General features: G+C 45.0%; 1 protein-coding gene across 9 annotated transcripts in view; it reads right to left on the bottom strand.

Annotated features, from left to right (window-relative positions):
- SETX (senataxin) overlaps positions 1 to 16,061 on the bottom strand; it is a 185,346-nt gene that overhangs the window by 114,006 nt on the left and 55,279 nt on the right. For all 9 annotated transcript variants that reach the window (XR_015062741.1, XR_015062740.1, XR_015062753.1 and 6 more), the window contains one exon: positions 9,659 to 12,580. Coding sequence is in view for 2 of the 9 variants with exons in the window: in XM_085899765.1 (XP_085755891.1) it covers positions 9,659 to 12,580 (2,922 nt within the window). In the remaining 7 variants the exon portion in view is untranslated. The remainder of the gene's footprint in view (positions 1 to 9,658; positions 12,581 to 16,061) is intronic.

The raw sequence follows: 16,061 nt of genomic DNA, 5'->3' as shown, positions 1-16,061 counted from the left end.
CACCGAGTATAAAAAGCATTCCAGGGAATATCACTACAAACGAGCTGCAAGTGGAGGCTGCCAGAGGTTTCATGAAGATTCTGAAAAGAGCCCTTGAAACGAGGCGATGCGAACGGAATTTCACAGTTTGGTTCATGAATCATGATCCTTCACCAAAAAGGAGGTGGAGATTTTGAGTTCTGGGAGAACTTCCGACTTCCACCTGAAACCCAAATGGAGATAGCAACCGACGAGATAATGTTAAACCCAGCTGTTCATATCTGCTAGCATTCAACGGTGGACATTCAAGATCCGAAGGCACCTTTCAAAAAGAGTAAACCACGACACCAAAGTATGCATGTATTTATGTGTGCATTGTGGCGGTGAAAACAATTAGATTAATTTATTCTCAATTATATTCACTTGTTGCTTCTACTTTTCAAATTAACAAAGTGGAAAACACGGTCTTATTGTACTGGAATCAAAATGACGATGTTAATTAAAAGGGAGTTCCCAGAATCTCCCCCCCCCCAAACCCCCAACAGTCTTTTGATTAGTATAATTTATTGGATGCTCTTATCTTACTAAATATCATATGTTCTTATCTTACTGAAATACATATAACCAATATGAAGAAATCTCCAATGTTAAATGACTGTCAGCTGCTGAAGAGAAAGGTCAGCTGGACAACACTCTCGGTGACTGGGAACAAGGTACCCGTTGCGTGCCTGGGAAATTAACGAACCCTGGAGGTGTCTGGTGATGGGCATCTGGAAACAGGCGCCTTGCTGAATGCATGAAGGCTGTGTGCTTTGAGAATCTCATTATTATGTTGCAAATGGAATGCACGTTCAAAGTAATGGGACCATGTTTCCCTCCACCCTCACCCTGCTTCCCGTCATAAACTTGTTTTCACACTTTCCTCAAAAGCTGACCTATTATTGACCGCTGTAACAGACCTTGAGTGTGTCCCTCCTCCCTCGCATCCAAACTGGACATGTGTTGCAGTTCTTAGTTGTCTTGATCTTGTGTCTGTCAGCCCCCCCCCCCCCCCCCGTCATTGATTCTTGCCAGATGTCCCACTCTTCCCCTTCTTTCCTGTTCAAATATAGTATAAAAGGCATTTCTTTTTGTGTTGCAAGTTGAGGCTCATGTAAGAGCTAATACACAGAAACATACAATAAGGCATGATATAAGAGGGGTGGGAGAGGGAAGCACAAAATAGTGGGGAACAAAGACAATAGGATATCTGTGGAAGGGATTCAGATGAGGTGGGGGTACACGGAGTAAACAAGATGGTAACTACAGGGGCTTTCAGGAAGGAAAACAGGGAATTTGAAGGTGGGTTTGGAGTGGATTAACTGGGGTAGTAGAGATCAACATTTTGGATGGGGGAAGATATGAGATGGTTGTGAACAGCTGCTTTGAAGACCTTGAGGGAGGAGTGGGATTGAAAAGTGTATGGGAGTTTGTTCCAGAGGCAGGAAAAAAAAGAGGAATGTAAGGATGAAGGTGAGCAGCGATTCTTGATTTTGGCAGTTTCACGAGAAAGGGAGGTTTTTGGCAGACCGATATCTCAAAAAAGTTGTGGACGGATTCGAATGAAACTTGGTGGACAGGTTGGGTGTGCTGCAAGGTGTGCTGCATTGTTCGATTTTGGTGAAGATCCGAATGTAGATCTGGACACGATATTTATTTAATTTTTTTAAGTGATTCTTCACCACAGTTAGGACCAAAAACGATATAGTACCGTACAGCATGATATTTCAAAAATGTATTAGGCCCTATATGTTCTCATGGATCAGGCATGACGTGGCGGGTGTATGTGCTCGACCGAGTGACTTTCTAGTGTTTTGGAATGTCATGGTACGGATAACTTCGTGCCTCGGGGTCTCTCTGGTAACTCAAACGAAGCTGAAAGTGTTGTACCCCTATGTCGTGCAATGGCTTCTTCCTAGTTACCATCCCTGAGCACAACAGTCTGCAATTCAGGTAAGTGTACCACAAGTCTGATGATGGAATGGGACTGTTTGTGCAATTCAAACTCCATCAATCTCCATGCTGCCTCTGGGGCACTGACATACCTGCAGTCCAAGTAGGTCTATATTTCGTCCGCCTCCACTCTCCCACGCTCTCAAATTTCGATGCTGGCATATCCTTTGTATACATATTAAAGTACTCGATTTTTTTCTATGCTTGCACAAACCTCGATGTTGATGCCTGCTCTGTACTTCTTCAGTAAATATGCTTTGAATGGTACCACAAATTGGAACTCAACATTGGTTCCATGAACGGTCATGGCGGGTCCATCTGGGGGACGCTTGTAAAGGGCATAGCCATCTACGCTCACAAGTGTCTCTGCAGCATACACTGTTGGAAAGCCTTCACTGCAGACTCCATCTTTCGTACAAAGCGAAAGGCGATTTAAGGTGCCACATGGACCATGCATCATGTGAGACTTCACCAAGGAATGGATCTCCGGTGACTCGTCTGAATTAGGAATTTGTGCGGAAACAAATCGTCAATATCTTCGGCGGTACAAATTTTATCTTCTTGGCATAGCATGAGTAATATGCGGGCATGCGGTAGGCCACGCTTCTGATACTCGACGACATCGAGAAATGCACTTACTTTTCCCCAACACGTGCTTCTTCGTTATAGCATCGATTAACCCTTTTAATTGCAGATGAAACACATGCCGCTAAATCTGGTCTGCCTTCAACTCGTTGGTGTTTTTCAATATTTTCTTGTATCTCTGTCCATTTTTGATTGGTTTTCCGAATTTTCTAACAATGGCCATAGCGTCTTGGTAGTTCTGCTGCATCGCTCTTGGGCTCCCTACAAAACTCGACAGCAAAATGACAACCAACGACCAAAAGGACGTATCATCAGCAGCAATGTTCTGGACGTGGTTCAGTAGTCCTCTGTATTCTAGGCTCTCAGGGTTTCCTGATTTTGTTTGAAGTATTGCAGTCGATTTGCTTCTGCCTGACAATATCCAGTGACAACATACTGCTGGAATAATTTCCCAGAATGGATAGTGCTGAATACATTTTGAATAGCCAGTCGGTAGGCATAGAATTTGTGATGAGTTACTTTTTCAAACCGTAGTTTGTCGCTGGTGAGGCATGTTTATCATCCATCCAGGCTCGCCGTTTGGAAAGAGAATGGGATATGTCATGGGATCGATGTGAGAGGTAAGTGGAGAGAGATTGCGTAAGCCCTGGTCATGCAAATTAACATGGAAAAATCTGTTTGCAGGTGGTTCACCATCTTGTCCATGAACGAAGACGGCAGCAATTTAATCAGCAGTTGGTATGTTGTAACGTTTTTGGTCGTCTGCACACAGTCAACGAAAATGCATCTCCGCAGTAGAAGGGAGACAATCTTCAAGGACAGCTTTTCCTGATTTCTTCCCGTTCACGCTCGAATATAGTCTTGCAACACGTGACATAAGGATTAACGTAAGATAGTATGTTGTGTAGTTCTGCAATCAAGTCTCGCAAACATCTGTGATTCTCAGGTCGATTCATACATTCCTTTGAAGCTTGAGCTGTATCCAAAATAAATAACCAAGCAAATCGTGGTCGCTCATGTTCATGTGAAGAATGTAATGGACCACAGAGATGATAAATTTGACCGTGGATTTTGAAACGGTGCAGTCCATTTCCTGGAGGAGATGAGATCCGAGAACCCATCGATGCAAAAGTTAAAGCCGAATTGCAATTCCAGATATTGTCCTGGAAGTTGCGACATTTTACATCTTCACTCTGATAAAGTTGTTGCAGTCGAGCAGGTACGGGAAAAAGTGGAGATAATTTAACTTTTCCCTTGGAGCAACACGGTATAAATCCATCTGCTTGCCTTGTTGATTCATTTATAAAATGGTTTGCAGAACAGTACACGCATGGTGATGTCATCGGACCGCAATTGTGCTCTTGAACAATATTATCTAATACTTCGGCCTGATTAATTACCTTCGCAAACTTCGTTTGACGAAGGTATTGTATTGACCCCTGTGTATTTATTTATTGGTAAATATGTGTGCGGACAACATTGCGCAAAAACTGCTGGACCGGTTTGCATGAAATTTTCAGAGATGATGTGCAGTTACTCAAGGACGCCAGGCGAAGTTTTTGGGAGCAATCGGATTAAAGGTCAAGGTCATGAAAAGGTCAAAATCTTTTTTTTGCGATTAAAGTGTCAATTTTGTTCCGATTTACATCAAATCAAGTCCAAAATGTTCAGTATTCAAATCCCGATCCACTGATATAGCGTATGGTATAGTGTTTGCAACCCTAGTTAGTCTGTGGAAGTCAAAGGTCAAGGGGGTCACCAAAATGGAGTTTTTGATTGGGAAGCATTGTGGACAACATTACACAAAAACCACTTCGCAGATTGTCATGAAATTCTGTGGATGTGTTTGGCATCACGAGAGGACAAATCGATCAGATTTTGGGAGCGATCGGATCAAAGGTTAAGGTCAAGGTCACAAAAAGGTCAAAATCGTTTTTTCGCGATTGAATTGTCAATTTTGTTTTGATTTACAGCAAATTAACTCCAAAATGTTCAAAATTAAATTCCCCATCCTCTAATATGACACATGGTATAGTACTTTTGTCACCCAAGGCAGCGGTTGGGGATCAAAGGTCAAGGGGGTCACACAAATTCACATTTATATCGGAAAGCGTTGTGGACAACTTAACGCAAAAAAAAACAAACGCAGAGAGGCTTTAATTGTTTTGGATTTGTTTGGCATCATGAAAGGACAAATCCATTAGATTTTGGGAGCGATCGGATCAAAGGTCAAGGTCACAAAAAGGTCAACATCGTATTTTCATGATGAAAACGGTTAATACGTTTCCGATTTACATCAAATCAACTCCAAATTGTTCAGTGTTCAATTCCCCATCTTCTGAAATGACACAAGGTATAGTACTATTGTCACCCTCGGTAGCGGTTGTGGGTCAAAGGTCATGGGGGTCACGAAATGCATATTTGTATTGAGATGCGTTGTGGACAACTTAATACAAAGGTAACTAGTGGCTGCGGCGAAGGTATGCGCTCTACGAGTGCCCGTTCTAGTTATGGCTGCGGTTGTATACGTTTGCTGAGCCCTCAAACGTCTTTGTTGCCCAGCATGCCGTGCAAGTCTATGTTGACGTTCATCGGCGGTCTTGTTCTGCCTCCTCATTGTTGTTGCTGCAGCATGCTGTGCAAGTCTATGTTGACGTTCATCGACAGTCTCGTTCTCCCGCCTCATTCTTTTCTTGCTGCATCCTGTGCAAGTCTGCGTTGACGTTTTTGTGGTCTTGTTCATTTTGGAAATGGGAGTTTCGATGCGAGACGTGAATTCCACCAGTAAGTTAATTACCACGACGCACAAATTTCCACGAGGAAGTGGCGACACGTAAACTAAGCTCCCTCCACCTATCATGTGAGCTGTAAACTGCAGCCCCTGGCAAGGGGGCGGGGCATGCGGGGAGCAGAAAACGGAGCACGAGTAAAGCCGTGTTGGGCTATGGCGGGACATCGTGCCGAATGATGTTGCATGCCATGCTGTTCATTAAAGCTGTTGATCTACCTTGAGATGTGGAATCATATTATTACATGGTGGCAGTGAAAGGTGAACCTTTAAACCCAATTGGAACCCTATCTAGGGATTCCTGGCCAAGTGCACAATGGCGGACGTGACAATGATGCCATGAATAGATTGGACCAGCGCCAACCTCGGCAATGCTTTTGTGCTATTCAGAAAGAGCACCCAGCTGTACTTTTCTATGAAGGACATAGCAGGTAACAAACAAATCGACCACATTCTCCTGCTATCAAGTGAGGAAGGCTTGAGACGCTACAGTTTGTGGTGCCTTGATAATGCTGATGGCACAAGGCCGAACACTGTGATGCTGTCGGTGATTTGGCAGCATTTTGAAGGCCAATGACCGTGTGGCTCGTTTCTGCAAACTACGATTCAAGCAGGACGACGATGAAACCATGGACAATTTCATCTCCAGCTTCCACCAGCAAGCTAGCAAATGCAAGATCAAGACCTCCCGAGGTGGGTGAGCGCAGAATAGAACAGCTCATTGCGGAAACATGGTATCCCGAGCTGCAGAGAGCTCCTTGCGAAGAATGACACCCTCACGTTGGAGAAAGCCCTGGAAACAAGTCGGGCGCATGAGGCCTCTGTCAATCACATGCAGCAGTTCACCCAGACACAACAGGCAACCAAAAAATTTCAACCGTTTTGTTTGAGTGCTTTCTGCAGTGGTTTGGGTGAGCAACTGGCGAGCGCTCTTCAAGCTTCGATGATGATTATGATGCGGTGGATTGGTTCTCCGTGGGGACATTGCCGGAGAAAGGAAGGCAAAATAAATTCGGTGATTACAATGAGAATGAATAAATAAAAAGTTTTTAGTTGTCACAAAGCAATGAATCGCCACATCAAGGCAGGATAGCCAAGAGGTACACAGGCTTGCTCGAAGCTGTCTCTCCGAGGTTCGAATCCTAACCCAACTATAAACTGCCATGCCAGTGTTTCATAGGCAGAATGATTCATCATATCTCTGTCTCTCTGTCTCTCTGTCTCTCTCCCTGCATGTGCGAATCAGATTCGGAGTGAGCCTATCGGAAGGGTGCAGAGATCGCTGCATGTGCGAGCATGCATGCATTCAGGCAGGCCTTTGCCAGAGATAGCATGGGTTTTAAATGATCCTGCCCAGTTTATATGGAACCCAGCAGTTAAAAATAAAATGCTGCTGTTTGAGCACATTTTATCACCCTTCGCTTTCCCGTCCCTCACACGGCCTTCCCCTCCCTTCACACCGTATTCTCTTCCCATCATGCTGCCTTCCCTCCACCTCCCCTCACCCTTAGCTCCTCCCAAATCCCTTCCCCCTCACTCCCACTCCCCCTACCAGAGTGTATAGCAACGTTTGTTGAGGCGTTGCTCTCCCCAACCCAACCACTTCCTCGCTCTCCCCCCTCTTTGCTCTCCCTTTCCTCACCCCTCATAGCTCCACCACCCCTCCTCTCTCTCCCTTCCTCCTCTCTCCTACATCCCCCTGCCCTCCTCTTTCCTACCCCCCTCTCCCCTCCCTCCTCTCTCACACCCGTACCCCCTCTCCCTGCTCTCCCACCCTCCCCTCCCCCTCTGTTGAGGTGACTGCAGCATGTATGGACAAGGTGAACGAGAAGGGCACTCAATAAATAGAGCGCCACCAAGCTGATTAGTTTACGTTTTGTATCCCACTGTTCGGCCCGATCTGGATTCGGAGCTTAACTAAAATTTAATCGGCTTGTTCTCATCACCTAACCAACTCATCCATCAAGTTTCGTTCGAATCAGTCTATAATTTTTTGAAATATCCTGCTATATATCGTTTTAGCCCGATCACTCAATGGTGAAGGATCACTTTTAAAAATTCACGGATCAGGATCCAGATCTTCACCAAAATCAAATCACTTTGGCCTTGTCGCATACCGAAACTCTCCACCAAATTTCGTCTGAATCCGTCCACAAGTTTTTTCAGATATTTTGTTCACAAGCAAACAAACAAGACAGGGGTGAAAACAAAACCTCCATCCACCTTCGGTGGCGGAGGTAATCAGATGCAGAGTGAGCCGAATGGAGGAGTGCAAAGGTCGCTGCATGTGCGAGCATATACTGCTCCTCCCCATAGTCTCTGGAGTCAATCCTGACTATAATTCACGTACCGGTGTTTGCATGCGTCTGTTGTGAGCTGATTACATCTCTGATTGTGAGCTGATTACATCCAGACTTGCTACATAAGATCAGCATGACCCCAATTAGTGCATCGGGGTGTTTTTTTTTTTTAATCTTTGTCGGTGGTTTTGGGGGGAGGGGGAATGGACGCAAAAATTCTCCATGTAAATGTGTATCGTGTTGTGCTGTCTCCAGGTTGGGGAGGGTATTACAAGTCTCCACCATTTACAGTGCAGTATTCCTGTCCTCAACTTTTCCAGAACAGTGAGGTGTTTTGAATTATAAGCAGTATGTTTTTGCTTGATGCACGCAAGGCCTTAGTTATTTTATAACTTGGTTTACGCAGTTCTTCAGCTAAAATTTAGGGTCGGTAGGTCGAAATATAAATATAATTTCAATTTCTAGAAATTATATATTTACAATATTTTTTTTTCGGATGTTCCATGGAAAAGACAAGTGTAGGTGGGGGGGGGGAAATAAATATGAATCCTGGACCAGGAGGATCTAACAAAACATTGGAGATGGAAGACCATTCAAATGCAGGTTGCCCATGTTCACTGTATCATCTGATGTGAAAAACAAAAAAGAAGGATTAAAACTTGTTTTTACAATATAGTCTGGAATGTTTTTCTTATAGAAACCTGTTGGATCATCAAACAAATGGAAACAATGCTAAGAAAATTACTGTCTAAGTCATAGATGTGTGCGTGCACACCAGTGCATAGTGCTGGATATGATTTTAAAAAAGGTGTCCACTACGAGTCAACATGCTCAAAACGGTCAATCAGAGCCATAATCAGCTCTTACTTTTCAGTGGGCATCCGATCGTACCGTCTCCCCATCCCCATGAGCACATCAAAGGCATATTTCTGGTCCGTTGAAGGCGGAATATCAGCATCTCGCAGGGAAACTGACTTACTTGGCACCAAAATCTTTCAATACGAACAGCGGTGTGCAACTTTCTATGGAAACAAAATTGGCACGATCGAGAGTAGCCTGCGAATCATCCCTGCTGCTGCACTGAATTGATGCAATTGTTCGGCCAGAATATTCGTCGTCAAGATGTTGCGTGATTGAATGACCAATACAGTCACTCAAATTTATACCGGACATACTTCTTAACAATCACTTTCGCCCCAGAAACCACAGTCAATCTGAACCACGCTGGCCACTGCTCAGACGCCATGAACGAAGACTACTGCGCAGTTTGGTTAAAGGTGACTCGGTATTTTGGCGCGCGTGCACGAAATTATATTTTGAAAATAAATGCTGACGTTTGCATTTCAGGTTTTGAAACTTTTGCACCTTCGGCAGAAAATTTATAAATAAAAAAGGCAAAAAATGTGTTTTATATTTATATTTCATTTCGGCAAATATACCGTCGGTGGATCCGTAAACCAAGTTATAAAATAACTAAGGCCTAACCTGAGTTATTTTTTCTTGCCCACACACAGCTGTCAGTTGCCTATACACGTCCCAAATAAAGGTATGCGTCAGAATAACATGTTGCATGTTTGGAACATGATCGCCCATCGGGCAAGTACTCTGCTAGTTAACAGCAATAGATTGAATTAAAGTTGTATTGAAGTAGCTTAGGTATGATTGCTCAATTCTTTGTATATTCTTGCACAGCTATGCCTCAATAATGAAACAACAAACAGCTAGTTACACATGAATAAACTTTCAGGGTGTAAAAATTTTTAAAAAGCATTAAAACTTGTGGTTAATTTATCCTCAAATGTTGAAAATCTTTATGAAGTTCCTTGTCAGATAAGCAAGCAACTTACTTAAAATTCGTTCCTTATAAGGACAGTAGTTGGATTCCGATTTAATTTTATAATACAACAGCATTCCATAAAGTTGGAAAATTTGCACAAATTCAAATATTTCTAAATCACTGCCGATTTTGAAGGGTATAACATTGATAAATACACCCCTTCAAAACCTGCCTTACCTCATTTAAGAAGTAATTCGGATCATGTTGTTTCGATGGCCTAAAATTGTTCTTTTGAGGAAGTGGGAGATACAATGCTGCCTTTTGTAAGTGGCTCTCAGTCTCCAATGCCTCCAACACGCCTGGTTTCAGGAGAGACCTCGTTGCCTTTGCAGTGCCGCGTGTCCTGCTGCTGGCCAAACGTGCCCGCAGTGGAAGAACTTCACGCTTTGCGTCTTCTAAAAGTAGGGCAGCTCTGGACACTTGGTTCTTGCCATAAACCTTTACTGTAGGTGCTCGCAGGCGTACTACAGCGTCTTCTCCCTCATGCAAGTATGCATTTCCATTATCATTTTTCTGGTTTCCATCCTCGTTTGCCTTGTTTTGCAAAACCTTTCGCAACTGAGTCGTGGGGCTCTTCCTTTTCTTCAAAACTGATGCTTTAACAATTACATTTGGAATTTCTTGATGACGCAGGCTATTTTGCAACCTTTCTCTGGGAGGGAGTTTGGTTCTTCTCAACTGCAGTTTATATGTACGCTTTTCTGCCTCAGATATTGCACCCAAATTAAATCCTCGCTGACGAAGCAAGTGTACATGGCTAAGAGATCCCTGAGATAAATCGGGTGCATGGCGTGGTGCTTTTTTAAATCCCAGTCTTTCAGCTGTCGTTTCAACCAAAGGACGGAGCAGTTTCCTTATTTTCTGAGGTGATATATCCAGATTCTTGGTTGTGCTATCGTAGCTCATTTTACACTTTGGAGAATCACCTCGCCTCCTGTTTGATAGTTCCGTCGACGTCATATTATTACTTGAAGTCGATTTTGTGCTTTGAGTCACGGTTGTGGGGTGACTGCAGGGTGTTGAGAAATTGTTCGATTTTGAGCTGATGTCCGTAGTTAGAGAATTACAAACACAAGTCGTCTTGTCTGGTGCATCATCAGCTTGGTTTGAAATCTCATGGACAGGTTGTCGGTCAGATTCATCAATAATCAAAGATTCCTGATATTCACCAAAAGAGCCATCAATAAGCAAAGGTTCTTGACATACAACCATGGAGTCCACTCGATCCACTGCATCATTTACATCTGAGACCGAGAGCAGAGGAATTGTGACTGATGAATCCCTGATCGGTGACAAATTGTTTTCTTCTTTTATCACACATGGCGCTGATGTTTGCGTCAGAACTGAGACGCCATTTTTCAGTTGATTTTCCTTTCTACCAGCTGCTAAGCTCTGAAAATCATGTTTTTCATTTTCACTGCCATCATTACATTCAAACATAAATGCAGCGGTTCTATCCCTACAAGGGTTGATTTTGTTTCCCTGACTTATTGTTGCATTTGTTACATCCTCTACCTTCTTCGAAGTTCCACACATTTCTTTATGCACCTTACCTTTTTCAAATACATTAGGATTCCCACACTTTGCTTTCTTCTTATCCACTTCCTTTAATGTAACATCCTCACTATTTATAGTCTTAATTTCAAACTGTTTAGTCTTCTTTCTCACCTCCTTCTCATCGTCTTCCACACCCACTGCCTCATCTTTCCAGTGGGGCAATGGCTCTCCTGACAGCTCTTCATACTGAAAATCATATAATTGAGATTCTAGCTCTTCCTGGAACTGCGAAATATTTATGTTGGACCTGCTCACTTGAGCATCTACCCTATCATGATATGAGCCATTGCTATCAGAATCGGATATGTAAATGACATCTGAATGTGGTGACGTAGCCACATTCAAATCATTTGTCATTTTCCATTCCACAAAATCGGCTGCACAAATATCAATCGCCAAATCGGCAACATTGCTCTCACTTTCAACACTCAGCACATTGGTTGTAGCCTTGCCATCAGACGAATGCTGAAAATCCTTGTCTGGCTGGCCATTCACGACAATCTCTGAAGTTATTCCCTGACACTTTTCATCTTCCAAGAGTGAGGAAGCATGGAACACAAAGTCTTTCCTAAACCTCTCCCACTTTATACTGCTGCCATACACTGGAGCATTGTCCCCATCACCTGCAGAGCTGAGACTTGAAAATCCACCGTCAGGCTTTATGTTGCTCGATTCAGAATCAACAGTTGGTTCTGTTTCTTTTCCTTGACTCTGCGGCAATGTGTTACACCCGGAAGCTTTGCTGAATATTGCATGACCCTCCTGACGAGAACTTTCACCACTGGGTAAAATAATGGGCAAGGAAATGGGGCTGGTGACAATTTCCAAGTTCTGAGAACTCGCTAACAAACCTGCGTGCCATTTGTGTTCAAAAACAATACTTGAAATGCATGCTTCCAAGTTTTTGCGATCCTCGAGAGACAGCAACCAGGAAGGATGCAATAATTCTCTGTCAATATCACTCACACTGCGGCATCTGTGGAATCTTGCATGCCGGTTAAACAAATCGAGGAGCCGCTGGCATTCGCTGGAAAGTTTCAGCCGGACTCCATCACGAAGCAGTAAACAAATAAGCCGAAATGAACAACGTTCAGCAGCCTGGACTATTTCGGTCTTAGGGTACATCACATGGCCACTGATATTTGAAAGGGCACACGGTTCCAAGTTAGCTGTAACCAAACCACAAGCTCCGTCAGTAATGATTGGTATCCAGCACCCTGAGGAGCACCAGAGCAGTGGTAAAGAGTTGTGTGATTGATACAACGTGACGACTGAGGCAAGTATCAGAAGGTGAATAGGTGAATGGGCCGAGCGCATGCCAAGGTGGTGTATCACCTCACTTATATACCCAACACCATATTCTTTGATAGTCATAACTGAACAAGCAAATGGAAGGAACCAAATGAAGGCTGAATGGTGTGTACGTAGGCTGTCGCCCTCATCTGACTGTAGCATTTGCACAATGGTTGAAAGCTCTCCCAGAATGTCCAGTTCTTGCGGCCGTACAAAGGCCTTCGGTCGTTGCTGGATGGGCGTTGCTTTCTGGTAAAACAAGATGCAACAAAAATACATTCAATGAGGCACTCTACAAAAGATTATATGAAATACTGTATACAATACCATGAATAGGTCAACTTTAAACAATCATAAACTTATCCGATATCAATAGCCTGGTGTGTTGGCGCAGTGGTTAAGGCAGTGGCTTGGGATCCAAAAGGTCCTGAGTTCAAGCGCCGTTGAGCCACTGAATTAATACACCAGGGGGTTGACTCAGCCTGTCATCCTTCCGAGGTCGGCGAAATGAGTGCCGGTGTACTGGGCCGGTGTATACCCCGGTTAAAATAGGTGTACCATATCCCTGTGTCGTAAGAGGCGACCAGGGTTGCGTCAGGAAGGGCATCCGGCGTAAAACATGTGCCAAATCACAATGCGGATCATACGGATGATCCGCTGTGGCGACCCCTAACGGGAGCAGCCGAAAGAAGAAGAAAAAGAAGAAGAAACTTATCCGATATCAATGAGAAATTTAAAGAAAGAAGAAAATGTTCTATCCAACATTGCATTTCCATTGGGACAGTTAGCATCCCATGCTGCCAGTCACTGCTGACATCATTCCAAAACATTGATTTATTTTCAACGAGCAAATACAACCCGTCGCTTCACTGATGGGGGGTATTAAGGAGGGGGGTTGAGAGAGAGGAAGAGGGGAGAGAGAGAGAGAGAGAGAGGAAGAGGGGAGAGAGAGAGAGAGAGAGAGAGAGAAACACACACACCGAGAGAGAGAGAGAGACACAGAGAGAGAGAGAGAGAGAGAGAGAGAGAGAGAGAGAGAGAGAGAGACACAGAGAGAGAGAGAGAGACACAGAGACACAGAGAGAGAGAGAGAGAGAGAGAGACACAGAGAGAGAGAGAGAGAGGAAGAGAGAGAGAGAGAGAGAGAGAGAGAGAGAGAGAGAGAGAGAGAGAGAGAGAGAGAGAGAGAGAGAGAGAGAGAGAGAGAGAGGAAGAGGGGAAAGAGAGAGAGAGACAGAGAGAGAGAGAGAGGAAGAGGGGAAAGAGAGAGAGAGAGAGGAAGAGGGGAAAGAGAGAGAGAGAGAGGAAGAGGGGAAAGAGAGAGAGAGAGAGAGGAAGAGGGGAAAGAGAGAGAGAGAGAGAGAGAGAGAGAGAGAGAGAGAGAGAGAGAGAGAGAGAGAGAGAGAGAGAGAGAGAGAGAGAGAGAGAGAGAGAGAGAGAGAGAGAGAGAGAGAGAGAGAGAGAGAGAGAGAGAGAGAGAGAGAGAGAGAGAGAGAGAGAGAGAGAGAGAGAGAGAGAGAGAGAGAGAGAGAGAGAGAGAGAGAGAGAGAGAGAGAGAGAGAGAGAGAGAGAGAGAGAGAGAGAGAGAGAGAGAGAGAGAGAGAGAGAGAGAGAGAGAGAGAGAGAGAGAGAGAGAGAGAGAGAGGAAGAGGGGAGAGAGAGAGAGAGGAAGAGGGGAGAGAGAGAGAGAGGAAGAGGGGAGAGAGAGAGAGGAAGAGGGGTGTGGTGAATTGAGGTGAATTGAGGGACATGACGCGGGATCACATGTTGTGCATCTCGCATATAAGGGGAGGTCTCTGCGGCACGAGTGGTTGTCCCCGGGGCATTGCCATTTACATCGGCTGTTCACTTGATGCTCGTTAACTGAAGGTGCTCATTGACTGGTGAGAATGGAGATTATATCGAACTCCGTGCTTACGCAGATTTATTCTGCGGTGATTAATTGCACATGTATACGTTACTGCTTATGTACTCCTAGCTGAACCTGTATTCCCCGGTGTGCCCACAGAAGCGGCTCCAATCAAATGGAATAAAGCCTAAACTCTGAAGGTTCATCTCTCGCTCTCATTTCAATTTATTCCATTTGGTTTTCTCGGCTCTCTCAACCAACGATGGACAAGATCTACAAACCAGAGAGGTTCGACACAGACCCAAACGCGACTGACGCAGAAATGAAATGGTCGCATTGGTTCTGTTCCTTCTCACACTATCTGACCATCATCGAGGAAGGAGCTGACAAATTTGCCGCTCTCGTGAATCATGTCTCGCCCAGCGTGTACAGGCTCTTCTCGGAGTGCGACACCTACGAAGCAGCGATTGACGTGCTGCAGGCGCTCTACGTGAAGCCCAAGAACGAGGTATACATACGACATCTTCTCAACACACGCAAGCAAGCAGCCGGGGAGACAATCGATCAGTTCCTGCAAGCTCTGAATCAGCTGGGAAAAGACGGCAGCTTCCGGGCCGTAAGCGCCGAGGAACACCGAAAGGAAGCCACACGGGAGGCATTCATCCAAGGACTCAGATCAGCCCACATACGGCAACGCTTACTAGAGAAAGCGCAACCCACTCTTGACAAGGTAGTCGATCAGGCACGAGCGATGGATACGGCTCAGCAGCAATCTGAGTCATTTGGGACACCGATGCTGCTAATGAACACTGCTACGATGGGAACTCAAGGAACCCCACTGGCACAGACACAGCCAGACATAGGGGATGGAGAAACACCCGAGGAGCCGGATACCCAGGCCACGTCAAACTCCTCAGCAACTGCTCCGGTTGGTAAATGCTTCTTTTGTGGGCACAAAAGGCATCCTCGTCAAAAATGTCCCGCCAGAGATGCCACATGCATGAATTGCGACAAGAAAGGGCATTATGCCAGGGTATGTAAATCTACTCTAAGGAGAAATAAACCCACTTCTGCGGCTCTCTACTCGCAGAATAAATTAACTGCAGCCTCCCCGGGGAATCTATCCAAGGCTATCATCAACGTACGAATTAACGGGCATATGGCTGAGGCACTGATTGATACCGGTAGCTCTGAAAGTTTCATCAACAGCTCGCAAGTGAAGGGCAGGAAATGGGTAATCCACCCGACTGACAATACGGTATGCATGGCCGCCACCTCACTACAATCCCACGTACGAGGGTACTGCAATGTTGAATTGGACGTAAAAGGGTACACGCATCGGGATGTAAGGGTACTGGTGCTTCGTGATTTGTGCGCAGACGTAATTCTGGGTCATAATGTCCTCAAGCAGCACACGAGCGTCGAAATACCCTTTGGAGGAAGCAAACCTCGTCTAATTTTAAATGCGTTGACCACCGCGGAGGTGACGTCCCCCCAGCTGTTCGCTAACTTGTCGCCGGTCTGCAAACCGATAGCGATTAAATCGCGGCGATATACCACTGCTGACATGAATTTCATCACTTCAGAAACCAAGCGATTACTGGAAGAAGGAATTATAGAACCGAGCGACTCGCCATGGCGCGCACAGGTGTTAGTAACCAGCAGTCAGAACCATAAGAAACGAATGGTTGTCGATTATTCCCAAACGGTCAATCGCTTCACCCAACTCGACGCCTACCCCCTGCCGCGCATAGATGAGATGGTCGAACGCGTGGCCAATTATAAGGTATTCAGTACCATCGACTTGCGAAGCGCCTATCATCAAATTCCCATCCGAGAGGAAGACAAACCTTACACTGCATTCCAGGCAGGGAGGCGCCT

Source organism: Eptatretus burgeri, chromosome 1 (assembly GCF_056783735.1).
Source record: "Eptatretus burgeri isolate ZD-2024b chromosome 1, Ebu_testis_v1, whole genome shotgun sequence".
Taxonomy (NCBI): domain Eukaryota; kingdom Metazoa; phylum Chordata; class Myxini; order Myxiniformes; family Myxinidae; genus Eptatretus; species Eptatretus burgeri.
Note: the sequence above shows the minus strand (reverse complement) of the source record. Positions and strands in the feature narration are given on the sequence as shown.